Source organism: Pseudonaja textilis, chromosome 2, assembly GCF_049901715.1.
Source record: "Pseudonaja textilis isolate UNSWEBS1 chromosome 2, rPseTex1.2, whole genome shotgun sequence".
NCBI lineage: Eukaryota > Metazoa > Chordata > Lepidosauria > Squamata > Elapidae > Pseudonaja > Pseudonaja textilis.
The window spans coordinates 239,158,349-239,176,304 of NC_141991.1; the positions used below are offsets into that span (position 1 = coordinate 239,158,349).

Here is a 17,956-nt window from a genome sequence, read left to right on the forward strand (position 1 = left end):
CTTACATGTGTTAAAATACGTATCAACTTTTAGTCCAAGAAACAAAAGGGCCCTTCTAAGATACTTACTATGCCCCATTTCTTCTGTGGACTCATTTGATCTAGTCTGTTACTACTGCTCCTTCAAGGTCATTCTCACCGCACACCATGTAATCTTATCATTAGAGTAATCTTATCATCTTATATCAAAGTTCACCTGATACTCAATGCATAATCTGCAATGCAAAATTCTACTAGGGCTATCTGGCCAAATATCTATCCAATGAAGGAATCTCAAAGTGGCTTCTTCTACAGTCACACTGCTCATAATACCACTTTAATCTCCCCAAACCTGACAGCTGTTAGTATATTGAATTTAGTAATGGGAACAGTAAAGTGTACAATAGGCCAGAATACACAGTTGTAGTTGATTAGTTCAAGAGTGCTGACTCATGCATGATACAATCTATGCTATGATTGGCTGTTGTAAATATAAAGGGAAAGTTTGCCCTTCCCCCCTTCTTTTGTGTGTTCTGCATATTATTTACTCATGATGTTCCTATGTTCCTGTTGAGGTAATTCCCCATTAGGAGAATGAGTGCATACAGGGAGATGTATTTGAGAGTAGTGTTTGAATAATACATACAGTACACAAATACACTGTACAGTAAATGTAGGTTTTTACTTCCAGACAGTTTAAGCAAAGTTCAAGATAAGCAGTCCAAAAGTCATTCACAGGTAAATCAGTCAGTTTTTCAATCCAGGGATAATCCAAATATCAAAGTCCAGTGTCAAAAAACAGTTCAGTATCAGACTTACATTAAATCCAGTAATATCAGTCAATTAGAAGAAATGGAGCTACTGAGCCACCATGTCCCTGATATGTTTGCTGATAGGACATCAAAGTGCTTTAACCTTGACCTGTGGGATGCCATTTGCAGATGGCTGAGAAACTTCTCCAGGTTACTTTTTTTAAGTATCAAAATTAAAGCAATTAAAGCAAAATTAATTCAGATTCAATATGACTGCAGTGGAAAAAGGGAAATTACCCTTCCTTGTGATTACAATTGTGTGTTGCAAATGCATGAAGTATTACAGGGTAGGATTCATCATTGTCTGTATTTTGTATGCTCCGAGCAGGAAGCAAAAGGCTTGTGTTTCCGCATTCATATCAGAATAACTAACTTTGTCCTGTCTAGTTCAACTTGGCACCCCTATTCATAAGAATGACAAAAATACTTGAAATTACCAGCTATATATATGTATATATATATATACATACAAAATGAACACATGGTTTTGCTTCTTTCCAGTAAATTGCATAATTGCTTTTTTCAGCCTTCAGACCCTTTCCAGCCACGGAATCAGCTTGTTTTATAAAAACATGACCATGCTTGATATGGACACAGAGATTTAATAGTTCACATGGAATGGGACAGCCTTGATATGGATAATATACTGTAAAGCTTCCTTTCTTCAATCAATTATGTCCCAACCTGAATCATTAAGCCAGTCCTCCAATTTATAAGAGTTATTTGCTCAAAGGTATAAGTATTGCCAGCTGCAGGTACAATTGATTGTCATTCCAATTGATGCTTAATGGGGAATAGAGCTTTAAAGATCATAACCTGGAATTGAAACCAGGAAGGAACATCTTTCTAGATCAGAGGTGCTGGCTGGAGAATTATGGGAGTTGAAGTCCACAGGTCTTAAAGTTGCCCAGTTTGGGGGCCCCTGTTCTAGATAGATAAATTATGGTGAAGGGCATATTTTGAATTTCTTTAACTCACATCCAGATAGTTCTGCCAACACTCAGAACTGTAGCAACTATGCAGCACTTCCATCTTCTATATTTCTAATCATGCTAGGAGCAAACAAAAGTGTCATCTATCTAAACAGAATAGACATCAGCCTGAACTAGCAAGAGGGTCCTTGACCAGTGATGGGATTCTACCAGTTCGGCTCCGTTCGGGCGAACTGGTAGTAAAAAAATATAGCTACCAGTTCACCCGAACCGATATTTTTTTCCCCTCCTGATGATCAGCTGTGCTGAGATCTCCCTCGCTGAATTACTGCTTGGCCCAGGAGGCCAAGAAATGGAGCACAGGGGTTGCACTCTGTTTTTTGCCTTACTGGGCCTCAGGAAAACCTCCTGGGAGCAAAAGTGCCCCCCCCACAAGGAGGCTTCCCTGAGGCCCAGGAGACCAAAAAATGGAGGGGGGGGGAGGGTGCTGCACAAAAAAAGAAAGAAAGAAGAAGCCACACCCACCCAGTCACATGGCCATGCCCACCTAGCCACTCCCACCTAGCCACGCCCACAGAACCGGTAGTAAAGATATTTGCATCCCACCCGTCCTTGATGGCCTTAAATCCATGCTTGTCAGGTACAGTTTGTTAATGCCAGTTTCTTGGGATTTTCCTTCGAAGCCTCTTTCACAATCTGCCTTTGACTTGTATCAGTCTTTTCAAGTCCAGTCCATTTCCCCCGTAGTTTTACAAAGAAATCATTTCAAGGTAAATGATGGACAGGCAGTCCATTGGCAGAACAATAGCATCCTTGCAAGTTACAAGGACAATTTCTCTTGCTTTCAATCTTAGATTCAAGAGTGGAACCAATTTACAAGAGCTGCTTTCTCCCTCTTTTGTTCTCTCACTCCTCCAGCCCTCCCTCTCTTCTTCTATCCTTTGAAGAAACTAAAAAGAGCTTAGTCCTCATACACAATATCTGAATATAGTTCATCTTAAAACCCTCTGTTCTATCCTATGAAGATGGAATTGTTTTAATGAGGATCAACAATAAACATACTTTTTTTTTTCTATTTACGGATTATCCCCTCTAACCGGGATAAATGAATTTCCAGACCATTCAGCTTAGCCTTTCATTTTTCTTACTAGGAAGGGAAACAAGTCAGGTGGAGAAATCTTTCCTAATTCCAATGAGCAGGGTGAACACCATAACTGGAAATGCAAATATTATTTTATCTGGACTAATCTAAAAAAAACCTCGTCCTTAAAAGACTCAATTTCACACCCTACTACTGTACTCATAAACCCATAAAAAGAGCCTGCCTGCTGGATTGGATCAAAAGAAGAGATTGGACTGCCATTTGTCAGAAATGGTGTAGGATCTTCTGCTTGGGCAGGGGGTTGGACTAGGTGACCAACAAGGTCCCTTCCAACTCTGAATATCTGTTATCTGTTATTTATCTGTTATTTATATAAAAGCTCATCTAATCTGAATCAGCTGAACGGTGATTCAGTTACTATTCAGTTGCTTGAATGACAAGCCAGATGCCTATGGAAAGCTCATAAGCAGGCTATGACAACAAGGGCTTTCTTTGCTGTTGTTTCTGAGCACCTTGTTGTATTCGGAAACTTTGCTTCTGAAGGTACTGTGGACTCATCATGCTTAACTTCACCCTTCACGGATAAATTGTTGAAGGTCATGGCCATCACGGTGTCAATGCCGCTATCTAGATACTTATTTTATCTAGCCTGGCTCTCCCACAATCCTTTGCCGTTGTCTAGAATCCTGACTTTCTCCCTACTCACTTCTTCCCTTCCCTGCCTAGTTTCACAGCCCGCCCCCAAATCTAAAGAATTGCAAACAATGCAAGCTTTCTTCTTGTTGAAGTTCCTTCAGGCTTTGATCATTCCGGTCACTCTTGTCTGCACTTTCCCCACCTTTACCTTTTATTATGTTGCAGCAGTTGGCATTCCAAGTGAAGTCGTCCCATAAATTTCCCCTCGCTCCCCCATTGCTTCCCCGAGTGCTAGAATAAACCTTCTTCATTTCCTTCCATGCTGATAAACACCCAACCATCCAAGATGCTACAAAACACTTTCTGTTCCGTATGATTTATGTTTAAGTTTGGATGGGCATGATCCAAGAGAAAAACCAAAACACCCCATCTCTGGAATGGGAATTGTCACAAGCATTTGGTGCATTCAACTTCATAGACTGCCAGAATTAAAAAAAATAATAATTATGGAAACTTATCCCCATTTTTGTGTTACTTGTTGGCTGGGGAGCCAGATCAGCAGTTGAATAAATTCCAGAAGCTTCCAAGGCTTGGAATGGAGAGGTTAGTGATCAGCACCCTAATCCTGTGCCAAGTCCCACCACTGAAGCCTTTCAAGAGGAGAGTGGACAGCCATTTGTCAGAAATAATACAGTTCTCCTGCATAAGGAGGGGGTTGGACTTGATGACCTCCAAGGTCCCTTCCAACTCTGTCACTGTAAAGAAGCGTGGCTCTTTAGACTTGGACCTACTCCCTCCATCCCACAACAAGGCAGTTCCGGGAATGCTCCAATACAGAAAACCACATCAACCGATTCAGGAAATAGCAAGCGATTTCTTTCTTTCTCGGTGCTGGTCCCTCAGACTCAACACCGTAGCTCAGTGGAGGCGATGGACGGAAAGACATTAGAGCAGCTACTGTACATCACCACCCCAGGAGGATAGCAGACGGCATCAGGAACATCTCCTGCTCTCGTAGGAGGAGGAGGAGGAGGAGGAGGAGGAAAAGGAGGAGCAGAACTGCTTGTGGGTTGAATGGTCATTAGGTTCTTCAGTGCCTGCTCTTCCTGCTCGGGCTTGGTGGTAGCGGTGAATGGGCGCATGGTGGTGGTGGAGGGTGACGCAATCCTCCACAGCAGCTTCTTGAGGGCTTTACGGAATTCCCTGCGCATGAGGCAGTAGAAGATGGGATTGAGGCAGCTGTTGGAATGGGCCAGGCAGACAGTGATGGGGAAGAGGTATGCCTGAGAGAGAAAGTAAGCATGGCTGAAGTGCAGAAGGTTTAACTTGATGAGGACCCCCCAGGTGGTGAGTGCCTGGTTGGGCAGCCAGCAAAGGAAGAAGGATAGTACCACGATGGTCACTGACTTGGTCACCTTGGATCGGCGCTTACTGCTTGGCCCACAGGAACCGGCTCCCACATTCCTGTCACTGATGAAGCGCACCAGCAAAAGGTAGCAAAGGGTGATGATGGTCAAAGGCAATAGAAAGCCCAGCAGGACCTTCTGGGCATGGTAGAGCCCCAACCAGAATGGAGTATTGTTACCTTGGCTATCAGGTATCTTGACCAGACAGAGTTCCTCACCGAAGATAGTGGAGGTGGTGGAGAAGATGCCATTGGGCAGAGAAGCGAGAATGGCTAGGATCCAAATGAGGGCACACAACCATTTAGCTGAAGAGCAGCCATCCAAGAGCCCTCCTTGCCTCCTACTTTTCAGGGCAGAGGCCACCGCGTGGTAGCGGGCAATGCTCATAGCAGTGAGGAAGAAGACACTGGCGTACATGTTCATGGCGGTCACATAGGAAAGCATCTTGCACATGGCTTTGCCGAAGAGCCAAGTGAAATCCAGAGCATTCTCCACGGCCCAGAAGGGCAAAGTCAGGACAAATTGGAAATCAGTCACTGCCAAACAGGTCACAAAGAGATTGATGGAAGACTTTTTCCATTTGCTTTTCATCAGGTAGAGCACCAGCACATTGCCCACCAGACCAAGGGCGCACACCACAGAGTAGATGATGGAGATGAAGATCCGTAGGAGGATAGAGCTGCCTCCCTGTAGTCCATCTGCTCTCTCTCGGTTGAGGAAGCTCCTCCAGAACTCCTGTAGGGACTCGTTGGTGCCGTTGCTTAACAGCCTCTCTTCCAGCAGGCTGGGGAAAGGGTTGAGTTCTCCCGCTTCTGCTTCCTTTATGCCAGCGGCCAGCGAGCAGTAGCTGTATTCACACAGGGCATCCATCCCATGGCAGAGGGGAAATGTAGGTGTCCTCTCAGCTCCACATAACAAGCTTCCACTGCGAGACAACAACAACAGCAGCAAGAACAAAAAGAGTCTCTATTTCCAGAAGTCGCCGGTCAGAGGAAGGACTCCCTTCGTCCGACGTCTGGAGAGCCTACCTAGGCTGCGAAATCTTTGGCAGGGAATTGGGGAAGAAAAGGTTTGGAGAGGTAGCAGCTCGAGGAAGCTCACAGCTGATCTTCTCGAGGGAGAGAGGACCGCGCAAGCAGCCGGACGCGAAAGACCAGAAAGATCCAAAGGCGGGGGAACCACAGACTTCGGGGGAGCTCCAAGGAAAGTCACTCGCTGTTTGGGGGCAGATGTAGCAGCGGAGCCACCCAGACGTCTACTTGCCGTCTACTCAGCCCGTGCGTGCAGCTAACTCTAAGCCAGGTTGAAGTTGAGCGCGGCTCTCCCAAGCAGCAGCGTTTCTTGACCCTTCCGTCCAACCTGCAACTGTGGCTCAAGACCAATCCTGCCTCCCGTCCCGCTTCGGTGCAGACGGTTCTACTGCGTTATCTGACTCCGCCGGGCTGCTTTTTAAGGTGCGCGCGCAACAACGCGCTCCTTGGCGCTCTCCAAGGTGCTGCAACGCCCGCGGCCCCCCTCCTTTCCCCGCTTTTTCCTTTCGCAACCAAATTACCTGCCGCCGAGATAGGTATCTGTTTACATCTAAACTTCCAAAGGCTCCACCGTCTCTTAATTGGGTAAAATTCTTTTGAACTGTTTCGGGTTTTTTTCATTTTTCGTTTTGCGATTCTCTTGCCTTCATCCCGTGACTGCTCTCCCCATTTCATATGTACGCTCGATGTGCTTTGTTAATTTATAAATCCATCACGAACAACGAAGTTGTTTTTCAAGAAAGGACACGAATATGCTTTAACTTGGTGGGCTGTGGTAGTGGCGAGATTTATTTATTTTTAATGGATAGTGGGAGTGATGGTGATGGGATTGTTTTTTAAATGTGCCAAGTAGAAAAAGAAGAATTTAGACAAACAAGCCATTTTTGATTTTATTTATTATAAAGTTTTGCTTATTTGGGAAATTGACTTGAAAATATGCCTTCAGCAACTGAACTGGACTTCACCCCATCCCTAAGAACTCCGTATAAGTGCGCCAGCGTGCCTACCATCCCTGTTTTACTGTCCCCATTTATCTGTACTAACTTCCTTTGTTCTTGTTTATGTTCATACCTACACCTGTTATCTTGTACATGTTTGACAAGCAAATAAAATAAAAAATAAAAATAAATAAAAATAAATTTGGCTTTCTGCTATTATATTCTCTTTTAAAAGGAAAATGGAAAAATAAATCCACAAACCACTGATTAATAAAATATTTATTATGACCAACCAATCTGCAAACTTGTGAATAAAATATTTATTAGGACCAACCAATATGCAAAAAAAAAAAAAAGTGCAAACTTCAAGTATTTTAGGTGAAACAAAATCAGAGAATGAGGAAAATGCAACTACCTACTCCACATCTACCCATTTGGGTTACCAACATAATTCAGAGCAAGTTATTCTGTTCAGTGTCTTGCAATGTAATCTTATATAAGTTAGTTCAAAAGGAAGCCCCACTGAATTCAGTAGGATATGTTTCAAAAGTCAGTGCAATCATAACATGCATTTTTAGAAGCTAAATGAGGCTTATCCTGGCTATGCGTCTGTGGATGGAATGCAATCAGAACATAAATATATATATTTTTGGGTACATGCAACAGATTCAGTCCAAACTAACCAAACCACATTCTGGCTTTGCATTGTAACGTAAACTCAACCCAGTTCTCAGAATCAGTCGATTTCTAATTCTTAAAATAGCCAGCCAATACAAACTGAATCATGCATTGCACTTAATCATTATGTAATTTGTTTAGTTTGGGCTTAACCTGTTGTGCACTGTCATATGTAAATGGAGGTATGTGGCTTAGATTTATGCAGGACATTATGGACACTATGGCAATGGCAACTACATAACTGCAATTGGAGACAATTTCTATCACAACTTTGTACTCTAAATTATTCCACAGCCTGGGTAGCACGAAGAAATGCACTAACATTGAGCATTCTTATGTTCCATACTGCTGGAATACAGTGAAGGATTTATTATGAAAGCTGCTCTAAGAAGGTTTTAAAGTATGTAGACTTAGAAGGTTAACAGATATGCACTAGTTCCCAGATGCCAGTCAGTACTGATAGCTAAAGCTCTACATATCCTGGGCCACAGTCTATTTCTGTATATCAGCTTTCTTATTCTTTTAGAATCTAAGGCAGAGATTGACATAAGAATTAAATCAAATGGTATTAGAGGAGAAATTTCCTGTGGTAGCCTGTACTTCTATAATGCTTTTTAAAATATGATATGCCTGAGACCATCATTGTTTTAACAATGATCCACCCAACCCATGTCTTTTTGCAAATTTTTTAAAACTTGTATAAATAATGTACCTTAATAAAAATAAATTTCAATTTTTTTTGTAGTAATACAACTTAATTAAAGCCCCTCCCTCCAATCTCTCTCTCCCTCCGCCCTTCTCTCTTTATCTATGTAATTTTGATATGATTATTCTTTGCTTTAGTTTTATTGAAGTTATTGTATTTAGCTTTAGTATTTGTTGGATATTGAATTTTTTTAATTGAAGCCAAATCAGTGGTCTAAATTATCTTGGTCAAGTATAATTAGAAAATAAGTTAGAAATATTTTTATAGGTTAATACTAAGGCCATCATAGAGTATATTTTAGAACATTTCCCAAAGCCCGTAACTTCCACTGAAACTGGGAAGAATAGAAGAGGGCAAACAGATAATTTTTTGCATTTCTGGATCCTCCATTTCTTCCTCTGATTACCAGAATTTAAAAGAATTGAATAGATTATTAATGTTGGTTGGAATAAATATTACTTTGGCAGAGATTACTTAAAGGATCCAGGAGGAGGTATTGGAACTGAAATGTTTTGGATCCAGAGTTATCCTGTCTCAGTTTCACTCACTGTTGTTACAAAAATTGGGGACTGACTGTCTCTTTAAAGGTTAGAAGTGATGAAAATAAATAAGTCCTAGGGCCCTTGGGATGTTATTCAAAATGCCATACTATTTTACCCTAATTAACTACAGTTGAATAAATTGAGCCAACTTCTTGAGTTAGTTCTCTGGGTATACACAGAATTAATACGAATGAAATAAATATTGATTGGTTCAGTGAAGGTAAACTTTCTCTTGAGTTAGGATCAAATACTCACTGGACATTTCACAAGCACACTCATATTGACAATACAGAAGTGGGTTTGCCATTGCCTTCTATGATGCTTGGGATGTTATGGTTTTCCACTCGAGTTCTAATTAGATCCTGTCTTGGTTGGCTTTTCTGGGATCAGGCAAAATGAGATAAGAGTCTTCTAAAATTCATCAACTTTTGAAAGATTTCTAAAAATTCTCAGGTTCTCTCTCTCAGATTCTCCCTCCCTCCCTCAGATTCTCTTTGTCTCTCATTCTCTCTCTTTGGGTTATCTCTCTGTTTCTGTCACTGTCTCTGTCTCTGTCTCTTTTAGGTTCTTTATTTCTCTCTCTCTCTCTCTCATTCTCTCTCTCAGGTTCTCTCTCTCTCTCCCCCCCCACAACTTTTCAGAATATGATTTCTTTTTAACACGCTGGAGAACAAGTGCTCTAAACAGACCATCTAAACAACAGAATGTGGAATGGTCAAAGCTCTTAAAAACATAGAAAACTGAAAGCAGAAAAAGACCCAGCAGTCCATTTAAGTTTTTGTTTGTTTGTTTGTTTGTTTTTGTTTTCTTTGTAATTTATTTATTGGTTTTATTTATTTATTACTTATTTTATTTTAAATTTTTTATCAGATGATAGACCTTTATTTATCCCTTGCTTGAGGATTCTTTTTATAAACATATTACTACAATCCTAAAATAATTTATATAATTAGAGCAATACTCTTCAGTGTTCAGAAATTATGGATCTCTTAGAGAACATCCAGGGAGTTAAAGGGGTGAATGCCAAAATTATTGAGCCGAAAGTCTTTTCATGAGGTTGATTTTGGAATTTAATCTTCATTTGGAAATTCTGGGTGTTATTCTAGCAGTGGCCCCTAGAGGTCACAGGAGTTACAGAGGAACTAAGGAAAGTAATAATACTGTATATAATCTATAAGAATAAATATCCTTATCACAACCTGCTGTTGCATTTGTTATAACATTATTAAAGATTATCACAGTTCTGCAAGAGGAAAATATTGAAATGTTGTATTGTAATAGCAGTTCATTGTTACAGGCTTGAAAGTATGAAGAAAGCTTTGCTTAACATTACTGAAACTTTCAAAAATCCTTGTCAGGCTCTTTCCAGAAAATTTGCTATACTCAGTTATAGCCTGGAAGCAAGACAATATCTTTCAAGACAAAGTTTAAGGATTCTCTCCCCTACCTGATCTAGCAGGCAAGATTTTATCACTTGACAATGATCATCTAGTGAAGTTAAATCTGAAAGAATCTGAGTGGATAAAAAGATGATGCACGTCTTTAGAGAGTACAAAAATTTAACTATCACAGGAGACATAGAAAGGCCCAACCATGGGTTGTATATTCAAAGGGCAGATATCCATTGTTTGTCAGATCTTCTTAATAATTCCGGAGATAATTGTAACTCGCCTTGTAACTGCTTAGCAAAGCTTGCATATCCAAGGAAGTCTGGTAAAAGTTTTGAAATTTGGTGACTAAAGGCAAAAATGAGATAAGAAGAAGGCAAAACGTGACCATAGATGACTTATGCACCAGCTTTCTCCAACTTCTTTTCCCTGGTTTCTGCATGATGTTAAGATACCAGTGTAAGATCAGACCTAACATTGGTTGTATTTGCATAATAGAAATGATATTATGTTAAAACATATAAAGAACGGCTGCAGGAACTGGATATGTCTAGTTTAATGAAAAGGAGGATTAAGGGTGACATGATAGCAGTATTCCAATATCTTAGGGGCTGCCGTGAAGAAGACAGGTGTCAAGCTATTGGGGCCTGAGGGCAGGACAAGAAGCAATGGGTGGAAACTAATCAAGGAAAAAAGCAACCTAGAACTAAGGAGAAATTTCCTGACAGTTAGAACAGTTAACCAGTGGAACAACTTGCCTCCAGAGGTTGTAAATGCTCCAACACTGAAAATTTTGAAGGCAAGATTGGACAACCATTTGTCTGAAATGGTGTAGAGTTTCCTGTCTGACAAGGAGGTTGGACTAGAAGACCTCCAAGGTCCCTTCCTACTCTGTTATTCTGAAAGTTTCCCCTTTCCCAAATAAATTGACTTACCTTAGTACAACAGTAGAATGTAATTCTGTATAGCTGAATCTTTTGCATGCTGGTCATTGATTGAGTCCTCCCAGTTCGAGGAATGACTTTCTTCCCCACTCTTTGCTTTTAAAACAAAGAAATGAACAACGATGGTATAATTGGGGTTTGCATGACCCCAGAGAGATTTAGGGGGCTTACAGGCCTTTAATCTCTTGGGCTTTCTTTTCTTCACTCCCTGAGGTCCAGGGCATGATGTCAGTTTCAGGAACGAAGGGAGTCAACTAAGTCATGAAAATAGTTGTAAGACATTAACAGATTTAGTTTAATCCTAAAAAAACCTGGGGCTTTGCAGGCCCAAATCTAATCTACAATATATAATATATATACTAGATAGATAGATAGATAGATAGATAGATAGATAGATAGATAGATAGATAGATAGATAGACAGACAGACAGACAGACAGATAGAGTATACACACACATTATATATATATTTTGGGTTGGACTTTTTGGGGTACTATAAAACTTAAGAATGACGTGGGAAAATACCACACATATATATACATACATATACATATGCATATACATATACATATACATATACATATACATACGTATGTATGTATGTATGTATGTATGTATATATTTTATGAGGTTCTCGCGGGTATTAGTATGTGGATCTTTGGTTATTCGGGTTTTCTCCCGCATAAGATTGGAAGTATCTAGGCAACGTTTCGATGAAGTCTCATTCATCATCTTCAGGCTTCTGTCTTCGGCTCTGTGCTTCTCAGAGTGATGTGAGCTTGCAGCTGCTTCTTCCTTTTAACTGCTAGTGGGGGTGTGACTTGATTGGGTGGGGGCTTGGCTGTGTTCTGATTGGGTGGGGGTGTGTTCTCATTGGTAGGGGGTTTGGCTGTGTTCTGATTGGTTGGGGGGTTGGCCGTGTTCTGATTGGCTGGAGGCGTGTTCTGTTCAGGTGGGGGCTTGGTTGTGCTCAGGTTAGTCTTAGTTGTTGGGGGATTTGAGCTGGTGAGCTGTGATCCTGCTGTTTGGCTTTGAGTTCGTGGTCGTGCTGCATCTTCATGGTGGGTGTCAGTTTGCTTCATGTATAGCTCAGAGGGGTTTGAAGTGGGTAGTGATGCAGCTGCAGTGCAGCTTCTGGTCTGTGGTCGTGTCTCATCTTCTGTGTGGGTATGAGTCTGCTTTCTGCATGGAAGTGTGGTGGTGGCATCTTGTGTGGCCCTCATGGGTGTGGGTCTGGTGTCATTCTTCATGTTAGGTACTCGTCTGTTCATGAGGGTGGGTTTCCAAATGGCTGGTAGGCGGGAGGTGTCATCTCATTTATTCATGCTGTGTGGGTGTTTTTCTATCTCTATGGCTTCTCTGATTATTGCAGCTGCATCACTACCCACTTCAAACCCCTCGGAGCCATACATGAAGCAAACTGACACCCACCATGAAGATGCAGCACGACCACGAACTCAAAGCCAAACAACAGGATCACAGCTCACCAGCTCAAATCCCCCAACAACTAAGACTAACCTGAGCACAACCAAGCCCCCACCTGAACAGAACACGCCTCCAGCCAATCAGAACATGGCCAACCCCCCAACCAATCAGAACACAGCCAAACCCCCTACCAATGAGAACACACCCCCACCCAATCAGAACACAGCCAAGCCCCCACCCAATCAAGTCACACCCCCACTAGCAGTTAAAAGGAAGAAGCAGCTGCAAGCTCACATCACTCTGAGAAGCACAGAGCCGAAGACAGAAGCCTGAAGATGATGAATGAGACTTCATCGAAACGTTGCCTAGATACTTCCAATCTTACGCAGGAGAAAACCTGAATCCCCACAGAATCCATCATATGTGCAGTAGAATCCAGCCTAACTAAATTAAATACAGATGAAGCTGATAGAATAAGACACCAAGTTACTATCATCCTATGCACAAACAAACCACCCAAAAGCAACTTTCACAAAGAGGAACTAAAAGCCCTGCAAGCCCTAAAGAATGATAGCAGCATAATCATACTTCCAGCAGATAAAGGTAATGCCACAATGGTAATGGATAGAAAAGACTACGAAACAAAATTGACAGACCTACTCCAAGACTCCACATACAAAACCATAAACACGGACCCAACTACATATCTGGAAAAAATAACCAAGAAGAAAATTATAACCAGCCACATGAGCAAAGACATCCAACAGACGATCATCCCAGGAGAAAAATCTTCCAGATGCCTCAAACTATACGGCCTCCCAAAAATACACAAAGAAGGCATACCTCTCAGACCCATAGTCAGCTCCAGAGGAGCACCACTACAAAACCTAGCTAAACACTTAGCAAAGCAGCTACAGCCCCATGCTGAAGCAGCAGCTTCACATGTACAAAACTCATACCACTTCTTGGAAATGATCAAAGATCTACACGTGGAACAAGAAGATCTGCTTGTAAGTTTAGACGTGGTTTCACTATTCACTCAAGTCCCGATAAAAGAAACTCTTGAAATCATCAACAATAAATATCAACCAGCTAAACACCTCATGGAACTAGCAGAACACTGCTTAATCAACACATATTTCATATACAAAGGACAAAGATACAAGCAAATTGAAGGAGCCCCTATAGGATCACCACTGTCACCCGTCATTGCAAACCTGTTCATGGAAGAATTCAAATCCACAGCTCTAGCCAATGCCACCCACAAACCCAAACTATGGTTAAGATACATCGATGACACATTTGTGATTTGGCCCCATGGAAAAGAAAACCTAAACAATTTCCTAACACACCTAAACAGCACACACCCCAAAATCAAGTTCACCATGGAAACAGAAACAACAACAAAAAAACTACCATTCCTAGATGTACTAATCTAGAAAAAAACAGATGGCACACTAGGACACACCATATACCAGAAGAAAACTCACACCAACCGCTACCTCAACGCCCAATCCCACCATTACTTAGCACATATAAACTCCGTGGCCAAAACACTAATCGCCAGAACCAAATGCCTGGCAGACAAGACACACATAAAGACTGAACTATGCACCCTGACTAAAGTACTGACAGCTAACGACTTCCACAAAAACAAAATCACCGGCTTGATCCACAAAAAACACACTGAGACATAATGGAGACCTAGAAGATGAACAGACTCATGGAACAGCTGTCCTGCCCTACATAAGAGGAACAACAGACAAAATCAGTAAAATACTACACAGGCATCACATCAAGACTGCCTTCAAAACAGACAGAAAAATAGCAGCCATCCTAGGAAACCCCAATTCCATTCATACACACACGCAAACACACACACACACACACACACACACACACACACACACGTATATATGTATATATGTACATATACATATACATATATATATCATATATATGAACATCTAAGTAGGTTACTGTAGATGTAATACCACATAAATATATGAGCCAATTTGATTTAGTGTGTATCACACACACATACTACACCCAACTGGCTCTTATGTTTTTGTTGTATTATATCATTCTTGATTTTCTTCCCCACTTTCCTGCACTGTAAACAGTCGTATAGAAGCTCACAATATTTGGGGGTTGTCTAGACATTACTCGAGTTGCAGCCGTGCATACTACTATTTATTGCAAATCCTGAATGTGGCAGTACAGACATTTGCTAAATAAACTCCTTTTCATCCCTTCTTTTCAAACATGTTCATCCTATCTTTCTTCCAAACAGCTCTGGGCAATATAGATAAGTTCCCCTCTAGCTAACCTCTCAACTGTATCATGATTTGCTGTAAATTATTCAGCCCTAGGAAAGAGGTCAGGGCAAGCCACTTCTGAAATCTTGTCAGAACACACACACACACACACACACACACACACACACACACACACACAAGCAATTCTATTTATAGTAGTTCCACTGAAGTCAATTGGACTTAAGGGAATCCTGGTGGACAGTATCTTGCTTACAAACAGAACTATAGCTTGGGTTTTGCCATTGAATGGAATATATTTAACACTTTACTAAAGCTGGTCCTCTTTCTTCAACTTCTTTCTCTTTGGAAAAACAGATTGGCTGTGAGAAACTGTTGACTCACCACCACGAAGCATACAGTCTTTGAGAGGAGAGATAATCCTATGACTTTAATGGATCCCAGAATTTCCACCATATGCCATGATGGTGGTAAGTCAAGGCACCAATGTAACCAATCTGATTTTACAACTGTTTTTGTGGCAGTCATTAAACGAAAGCCACAGTAGTTAAGTGAATCCGTTCATTCCTATGGATGGTTTTTTGCTGAAAACTGATCAATAACTGATCAATAACCAGCAAAAAAGTTGTAAATTGTAATCATGGGACCAAAGAAGGCTGCAACTGGCAATAAAGGTGACCTGGTTGCCAAGCATCTGAAATGCAGTCATGTGACTGTGGGGGAGTTTCTGCTGTTGGAACCCCAGAACTGGGTCATAAGTAGTTTTTTGGGGAGGGTCCATTATAACTTCGGGCAGAGCAGTGGCTCAGTGGTTAAGACACTGGGTTTGTTGACTGGAAAGCCAGCAGCCCAGGTTTGAGAATCGAGTGCCACATGAGAGGGTGAGCACCTGTCCTTGTCTCAGCTCATGCCCACCTAGCAGTTCGAAAGCATGTAAATGCAAGTATATTAATAGGTACCACTTTGGTGGGGAAATAACAGCGCTCCATGATGTCATGCTGGCCACACCACTGTGGAAATGTCTTCGGACAGCACTGGCTCAATGGCCTTGAAATGGACATGAGCACCACCCTCTACAGCTGGAAACAAATAGCAAAGAAAAATCCACAGGGACTCCTTTATCTTTTTTTAATTGTAACTTCAAATGGTCACTGAACAACTGGTCATTAAGCAAGGACTACCTGGATGCAGTTGTTCTCTAGGATGAACACCCAGGTTTGAGACCGGAGTGCCATCTTGCTTCTGTCTCTCACAATCACAGATGCCAAATGTATCTGCTCACATTTTTATCATTTTGTTAATTATGAGGAAACTATTTTGGATGCATGCAATTAAAAAAGTTGCAAAGTATTTTGAGATGCTTCGTGTAACATGATTATCTAGATGACTAATTTGTTTGGAAATTAAAATGAAACGAATGCATGTGCAACTGATTTTTGAGTACTATTCCTACAGGGATCTCACTTCACTATTCATACTTTTTTTTAAGGTGATGGGGAAGCAATATTTAGAGTACTGGTAGTCCTTGATTTATGGCTGAACAATGGGCTTGATGACACTTGATGACCTCAGTGTTCACTTAACAACTGTGGGACCCGCTTAAAAGCAAAAAAAAAAAATACTGGACAAAAAAACATATGTGGTTGGAAAAAATGATAAAACAGCATATTGATTTAAAACCAGAAATATTTCTATTGGGGATTCTATCTGAAAAATACAGTAAGAAAAATGCATATTTAGTTATTGATATATTAACTGCTGCCATAATTGTATTTGCACAAAATTGGAAGAGTGAAGAGATACCGACAGATGAGAATATGATTAGGAAAATATTAGAATGTGTGGAAGTGAATAGATCAACACTGACAATTGAGGAGAAAGAGCAAACTGAATACTATATGGTATGGGATCTATTTTACCAATGGTTAAATAATAAAAATGGAAGTTAGAAATAGGGAAACAAAATAAAGAAGATACGTTAAAAGAGATAAGTAAATATTATGACTAGTATGTTGAATATTATTGTGTGAATATTGTAGAATGAATATGCGGAATATTATGATGTTAAAGATTGCAGAATCAATATTAATTTAATGAAGGATGTTGTAAATTTTGACTATTGCTCAACAAAGATATTTGTACCCAGACAGCACACTGTTCAACTGAAGATGGAATCATTGTATTAAAAATAAAAAATCATTATTAAAAAAATAATGGTGTTATTTGCTTAATGACTACAGCGTTTGCTTTATGATTGTCATGTTTCCTTAAGGACCTGCTGAAAAAAAGATAATAAAATGGATCTGGTTGCATGATGACCTGCTTTACAACTGTCCTGGCTTATGACAGATATGCTGCCATCTAAGGATCACCTTGAGGTTTGCACATTATACCCTACCGAGATCAAGTGAGGTGCTAATAGCACTCTATAAAGCCTTAGTAAGATCACGCCTAGAGTACTGCATCCAGTTTTGTTCACCACACTATCAAAAAGATGTTGAGACTCTAGAAAAAGTACAGAGAGGAGCAACCAGGATGATTAGGGGACTGGAGACTAAAACATGTGAAGAATGGTTACAGGAACTGGGCATGGCTAGTCTAGTGAAGAGAAGGACCAGGGAAGACATGATAGCAGTCTTCCAATATTTGAGGGGCTGCCACTGAGAGGAAGGGGTCAAGTTATTTTCTAAAGCACCTGTAGGCTAGACAAGGAATAATGGATGGAAGCTGAACAAGGAGAGATTTAACCTGGAAATAAGGAGAAATTTTCTGACAGTGAGAACAATCAACCAACGGAGCAACTTGCCTTCAGAAGTGGCGGGAGCTTCATCACTGGAAGTTTTCAAGGAGAGACTGGACTGCCATTTGTCAGAAATGCTTAGGGTCTCCTGCTTGGGCAGGGGATTGGACTAGAAGACCTTACAAGGTCCCTTCTAACTCTGTTAAACTGTGCCTGTGTTTAATCTGACTGCTATAAATGTGGTACCTGAAGGTTACGGTAAAGATAAAACATATTTAATCATACAAGTATTAACAGCAGCCAGAATTGTATTTGCTCAGAATTGGAAAAGTGATAACATACTGACAGAGGGAGAAGTAATTGAGAAATTATTTGAATGTGCAGAAATGAATAGATTAACATGGGTAATTAGAGAAAAAGAAG

General features: G+C 40.8%; 1 protein-coding gene across 1 annotated transcript; it reads right to left on the bottom strand.

Moving 5' to 3' along the window:
* Positions 1–840: 840 nt before the first annotated feature.
* RXFP3 (relaxin family peptide receptor 3) lies at positions 841–6,520 on the bottom strand. Its single transcript, XM_087927394.1, has one exon. It carries the CDS (start codon positions 5,734–5,736, stop codon positions 4,366–4,368), a length of 1,371 nt encoding a protein of 456 aa, XP_087783520.1. The 5' UTR covers positions 5,737–6,520; the 3' UTR covers positions 841–4,365.
* Positions 6,521–17,956: the final 11,436 nt, after the last annotated feature.